Source organism: Mirounga leonina, unplaced genomic scaffold, assembly GCF_011800145.1.
Source record: "Mirounga leonina isolate KUSES-001 unplaced genomic scaffold, KU_Mleo_1.0 Mir_53, whole genome shotgun sequence".
Lineage (NCBI taxonomy): Eukaryota > Metazoa > Chordata > Mammalia > Carnivora > Phocidae > Mirounga > Mirounga leonina.
In genome coordinates this window covers 8,098,474-8,104,616 of record NW_023270807.1, presented here as the reverse complement: position 1 = coordinate 8,104,616, position 6,143 = coordinate 8,098,474, and the positions used below count along the sequence as shown (strand labels likewise).

General features: G+C 52.2%; 1 protein-coding gene across 1 annotated transcript; it reads left to right on the top strand.

The window, feature by feature from the left end:
• Positions 1-834: 834 nt before the first annotated feature.
• Positions 835-5,886, top strand: TREML1 (triggering receptor expressed on myeloid cells like 1). The gene is made up of 6 exons (XM_034990926.1): positions 835-999; positions 1,198-1,530; positions 3,665-3,776; positions 4,172-4,257; positions 4,757-4,809; positions 5,168-5,886. The coding sequence occupies exons 1-6, from the start codon at positions 957-959 to the stop codon at positions 5,477-5,479; spliced, it is 939 nt and encodes a 312-aa protein (XP_034846817.1). The 5' UTR covers positions 835-956; the 3' UTR covers positions 5,480-5,886.
• The last annotated feature ends 257 nt before the right edge of the window (positions 5,887-6,143 follow it).

Genomic DNA, 6,143 nt, shown 5'->3' with positions numbered 1-6,143 from the left:
AGAACAAAGCTCAATCAGTGCCCAGACCATGCAGAAATGTGAAAATATCCATGGAGAATTGTCTCCCAACAGACAGGCTAGGATATTCTTGAAACAAATATAATATGCTATAAGAAATGTCTGGAGAATAAGAAACCTTGTAAATTGAAAATACTAAGGAAATAAACACGAGACAATAATAGAAGGGATGGAAGGAAAAGATGAGGGTGTCTTCTCGAAATCAGAACAAAACGGACAAAAAGATGGAAAACAAGAGAGGAAAGATAGGAAAATGAGATGAATCCATGAGGTTCAGTATCCAACTAGTTAAGGAGTTCCAGAAAACGGGGGAAGAGGAAATGGGGCGTCATTATCAAAGGATGGATGCGGTTGCCAGAACTGGAGAACATGGGTGCACGCTGCCAAGTCTCGAGAGCACCGGGCACAGTGAATGAAGGCGGGTGCCATCCAGGGCACCTCGGAGTGGGGCCTCCTGATGTGAGGTCGTGCAGCAGGACCGGACAGTCTCCTGAGAGCTCGGGCCTGTGTGCTCATTACAGACTATAGAACCAGAATAACGCTCCACCTTCCTCCTTCACACCTCTGCATCCTCCAATTTGATCTTTGGAAGACTCTGAGGATTCTCTTCCCCCTCTCTCTATTGCTTATCCAGTTCCAGATCCTCCTCCCACCTCATCCCTTAACTGGGCCCCAAGAGCCCGGGTTCTGCCCGTCCTTGGGCCTTCTCACCCTGCCTCGCCCACCCCTACCGACCCTCATGGTCAAGTTCCCAAGCACTGAATCAACCAGGCTTTGGAAGGGCGCCTTATCCCCACCCACAGAGGGGCCCCCAGTGCCTGCCTCCCTCTCCATGGCCTCCGAGAGCCCCACGTGACTGAGGCAGATGTTTCCTGCTCCCTGGGGAATGCTGTGTCAGTGGCCAGGCAAGCCCCAGAGCTGACATCTGCCGACCTGCCATGGGCCCCCACCTGCTACCGCTGTTGCTCCTGGGACTGGCAGGTAAGGTTAGAAGGAGGTGCACTTGGGGCCCCCTACACTCCGCTCCAGGCCCAGGAATAACCGGCGTTATTGTGGCAACAATAACATATGTAGGGCCCAGAAGGTGGACCTCTCCGTGCCTGTGCCCCTGTGGCAGTGGGTGGACTGGAAAGTTCCCGCAGCTCCTGCCCAGCCTTCCCATGTCCTTTCCTTCCCTAGGCCAGGGCTCGGCGGGCACCTTCCCGGAGGTGCTGCAGGCCCCCGTCGGGGGCTCCATTCTGGTGCAGTGCCGCTACGAGCCCCAGGACATCAAGGCTCGGAAGGTGTGGTGCCGGTTCTTGCCAGAGGGGTGCCAGCCCTTGGTGTCCTCGGCTGTGGATCGCAGAGCCCCTGGGGGCGAGCGCATGTTTCTCACCGACCTGGGGGGCGGCCTGCTCCAGGTGGAGATGATTACCCTGCGGGAGGAGGATGCTGGCGAGTATGGCTGCGTGGTGGAGGGGGCCACGGGGCCCCAGACGGTGCACAGAGTCGCTTTGGATGTGCTCCCTCCAGGTGAGTTCTCCTCGGCTGGCCATTGCCCCTCCCCGCCCCCACCGGCTGCTCTTGGGTCCTTGGGGGATGGGGATCCTTAGTGGGGGGTAGGAATTGGGAGGAGATATTTTTGACAGCTCCCCAGGGACCGGAAACCAAACTGGGTGAGCAGTCTGAGATAAAACAGCCAGACTTTGGGTCCCTCCCCCCCCCACACCAGCAGGTTTCTCCATTGGAAGGCACATTCTCCTTCCTCACCCATGGCCTTGGCCTCCTCCTGCAGCATTTTCAACATACTTGATGCTATTTTTTTTCCCCTTAGAAACGTTTTAAACAGAGTTTTAATTTGGGCATAGCAACCTGGAATTCCCCCCCCCTTTTTTTTTAATCTTCCAGTTTATTATTCCTGTTATAATGAGTTTGATGGCTTAAAATGATCGAATTCGTGTTTTATTTAATTTTATGTCTTCACTGAGCATCTAGTATGTGCCTCACCTTCAAGCAGGGTGCATTTGGTGCCTGAATTACTTCAACTCATTCTATTTTTAAAAAAAGAGGCAAATGTCACTAATAGATATCAGTATTGTCAACCCTATTTTGAGTATAGAAAGTACTTTATTTTGATAGGCTGTGGTTTTCTCTCACAGGCTACAATTTTCTAATGTCTAAGCATTTATTAAAAGACAATTTTAAAGTAGAAGAATTTTCCAGAAAAATTGGATGTTGTAAAAAAAAAAATGTTCTGTAGGGAAAATGGCCAGGTTGCCTGCAGAAGTGGAGACTCTACTACCTTTCTTTTATGGATGATGACAATCTTTCATTTTCAGGTCTTCCTTTCTCAAGTAATTTGTGCCCAATCCCCAAATCACGAAATGAAGAAAGGCCTTTTTCCTCTTCTTGGTTTTTCCCCCATTTGTTAATTATGAGGTGGACTAAGTTGTCATTAGAATCCCTCTCATCTCTGGTCCATGATCATTATTTTATGTCAACCTCTGTCTTCCTCCTTCCCTGACACTCTAAGGTCTAGTAACTCCAGCTTGTAGGACAGGATGCACTGGGGAGAGGGGCAGGTGCTGGGGGCCCAATGCTGTAGAGGATGGTTGTAGAGGATGCTCAGGCTGGCTGGTGGAGGGTGGCTTCCAGGGAGGATATGAGTGGCTTAGAAGGTACCAGGAGGGCAGGATATAGGCAGGCAAGAGGGGAGAAACAGCATCTCCAGATCCTGGTTTGGCTTAAGGTGGGAGGTAGGAATGATGAGCCTCTGAGAGCAAGGAAGACCCCTATCCTGAGGGTCTAGAAGGACTGGCCAGGTTCCCAAGACAGATCCTCAGGCCCAGAGAAACCAACCCTGAGTCCCACAGCCAGAAGTTGGGCATGTTGTAGGGATGATAGAAGCCTTGTCACAAAACCAAGACTTGGGGTCTGAGCAAGGCTCTCAGCAAGGATCACTTGGATTATTTCACATTAGGGGTGACCCTAGAATTCCTTAGATCCTGAGGGCAGAGCTTCAGATGGGCTCAACCAGCCTGCAGGGGGGTCACATGGTTGCAGGTATATGGAGAGGTCTATAGCAGGCTGTGCTGAGGCCCCTTTAGAAACCAGTCGATAGGGGCGCCTGGGTGGCTCAGTTGGTTAGGCGACTGCCTTCGGCTCAGGTCATGATCCTGGAGTCCCAGGATCGAGTCCCGCATCAGGCTCCCTGCTCAGCGGGGAGTCTGCTTCTCCTTCTGACCCTCCCCACTCTCATGCTGTATCTCATTCTCTCTCTCAAATAAATAAATAAAATCTAAAAAAAAAAAAAAAAAGAAACCAGTCGATGAGCACCAGGAGCAAGGTTGCCACTGAGGACAAGAGTGGAGAACCTATTCGGGGGCAGGGCGGGGGAGCAGGTGAAGAAGGAAGACAGGGCAAGGGTTGGGAGCTGGTGGTGGAGGGGAAAGTGGGCCTGGTCACAACGGGGTAAATATTGAAAGAGCCCATCCCTGATCTCCAGAATTAGGGCCCCTGAGGAATATGCCAAGCCCACATTAGTGTTTCTTACTTGGGATCTCTCCTTCCTCAGACCCACTCCCCCCAGTCCCTCAGATCTTAACAGGCCTGTGACCCTGCCCACCATGGATGGCTATGTGCTCATTAATATTTCCTTCTGACTCAGCTCCTAGCCTGAAAGAGGAGGAGGAGACCTATAAGGTTGGGAGTCTGGCTGACGGCCCCTCCCCAGACACTGTGGATAGTGCCAGCCCTTTGGAACCCAGCCAGGATAAGAGGTACTGACAAGAGCTGTATTCGGTGGCTGGGAAAAGGGTGGTGGTGGGAAAGGGGGTGAAAGATTGTTCAGAGCCCCAGGCTAACTCAAGGGGAAACCTTATGGTTCCTTCCACCCCTGGGGAACTTCTGATCAGGCAGGAAGTCAGGCAGACCCGCCTGTCTATCCCAGTTCAGCAATGACCCTTTATCTCTGTGGTCTCCAGCCAGGATACCCTGATAATGTGTTTCTCTTCTGCCCTGCCTGAGTATGCCCTCCTCATTCCATCCCTCAAATCCTCTTCTTGCGTCCATGGCTCACCAAGAACAACACCCTTCTACACCGCTCCGGGGTTCCTGGTGAGCAGCTTCCTGCCAGGTTCAGGCCTGAGCTCACCTACCCCTTTATGTCCTTCAGCATCCCCTTGATCTGGGGCGCTGTGCTCTTGCTGAGCCTGCTGGTGGTGGCAGTGGTGCTGTTTGCTGTGATGGCCAAGAGGAAAGGTAGGTAGCCGTCCACCTGCCGACCCTAGCACAGCCCCGCTGGTCATGTACCAGCTAGTCTTGTAGACAATGCTGGACTCGGTCTGTGTCGCCTATAGATGGGCTTGTCTGGGCTTTAGTAAGGCCCTCGGGTCCTAGAAGTTCCCAGACGAGGGGTGGACAGGAAGAAGGAGATTCAGTGGGAGCTGTCCTGGGGACAGACAGGAATCGGACAGGGTGGGCAGTGGGATACACAGGTGACTGGAGGAGGTGAGGGAAAGGATTCAGTAGACAGGCTGAGTGTTGAGGCAGGATGAAGGGAGTTGGAGGCAGTAAGTGGGTGGGAGGCTCCTGGCAGGGTGGGGCAATACTGGGGAGGCAGTGGGTAAGTTTTGCTGGTAGGAGTGGGATGAAGGGTCTGGATCAGGAATGAGGCTTCAGGGACTTCTGAAGGTAGTGAGGGGATGGGCTCTGAGCCAGAATGGGAAGCAGACTGTGGTGTCATCCTCTGTCTTCCCAGGAAACAGGCTTGGTGTCCGCGGCCAACCTCAGAGCAGTGGCATTCCAGGCATGGTAAGAGGCCTCTCCAGGCCCCCAGCCAAACTCCCCAGACCTTCCATTGGTCCAGCTCACCGAGAGGTCCCAGGATGAGGGGGTAGAGAAAGACTGGGACCCAGTCAGGGTCCATACCCTCTTCCTAAATGCTGTAAACTTGGCACCAGTTATCTTCCACCTTCCCACCTTGGTATTTCACCCTCCCCGATTTGGGGAGAATGTTAGGGCTTGAAAATCTTCAAAGGGAAGCCCTCTTGCCCACTAACATACTCAGGATTTGAGAGACAGATCCAGTGTGGTCCTGGGCTTCCCCCACAAAGGGAACTGGGGCAGAGGGGCATTTTCTCTCTGCCTCACTCACCTGCTTTTGTTACAGGCCGCCTCCTCAGTGGCCCACCATATCAGTGACTCTGGACTGGGACTTGATTTGCCATCGGACATTCCATATGCTAGGCTCGACTCGCCACCTTCCTTTGACAATACCACCTATAGCGTACCTCTTGATCCCCCATCAGAGAAATCCCCACCCCCAGCCCAATCCTCATCGCCCCCTCTGCCTCCTAAGGTCCTAATGTGCTCCAAGCCTGTGACATATGCCACAGTCATCTTCCCTGGAAGGGACAAGGTTGGAGGGGCCTCCTGTGAGCCAGCCCAGGATCCACCGAATGGCCACATGCCACCCAGCTAAGCTGTCCATCATGCCGTACACTCACGGAGACTATCCCCAGAACTCTGTGCACCCAGCCAGCCAGCCCATGCCCTAGACCCTTACAATATCAGAGCAGCTAGGGACCTTAGGTTCTAATCTAACATCTTGACTTTTCTGACCTGGAGAGTGAGACTTAAATGTGACTGAGGTGTCTTGGGAGTCCCCCATGCTTGTTCCTCTGCCATTTTACTACTGAGCTAAATAAACTCTGAATGGTAATATATGAGCTCTTGATGTTTGAGGGGGAAGGAAAGGGCCTGAGTTTGACTATTCCCACGGCCTGGGAACTGAAGATTCTGGTCCAGAGTTTGTGCTGCATGATCTGCTGCCTGTTCTGCCTGTAGGGACATGGTTTCATTCTCTGGTCAGAATACTGTGATGCAGTTTGATTCAAGGGGCACTAAAAACACTTCTTCAAAAGTATTTCCTGCCTTTCTCATGGTACCTAAATTATAGATCCATTAGCTTAAGTCTAGAGATCTCTTCTGCCTTCTGCTCTGCACCTTGTAAACAAATGGCATCTTCTGATGTGACAACATGACGGGAGGAAGGGGATAATGTGAGTGAAAGGAGACTCAGGACAGTTGGGGTGAGAGAGATGGAGCTGAAAAGAAATAGGAGGGATGTTAAGGGAACAAACTGA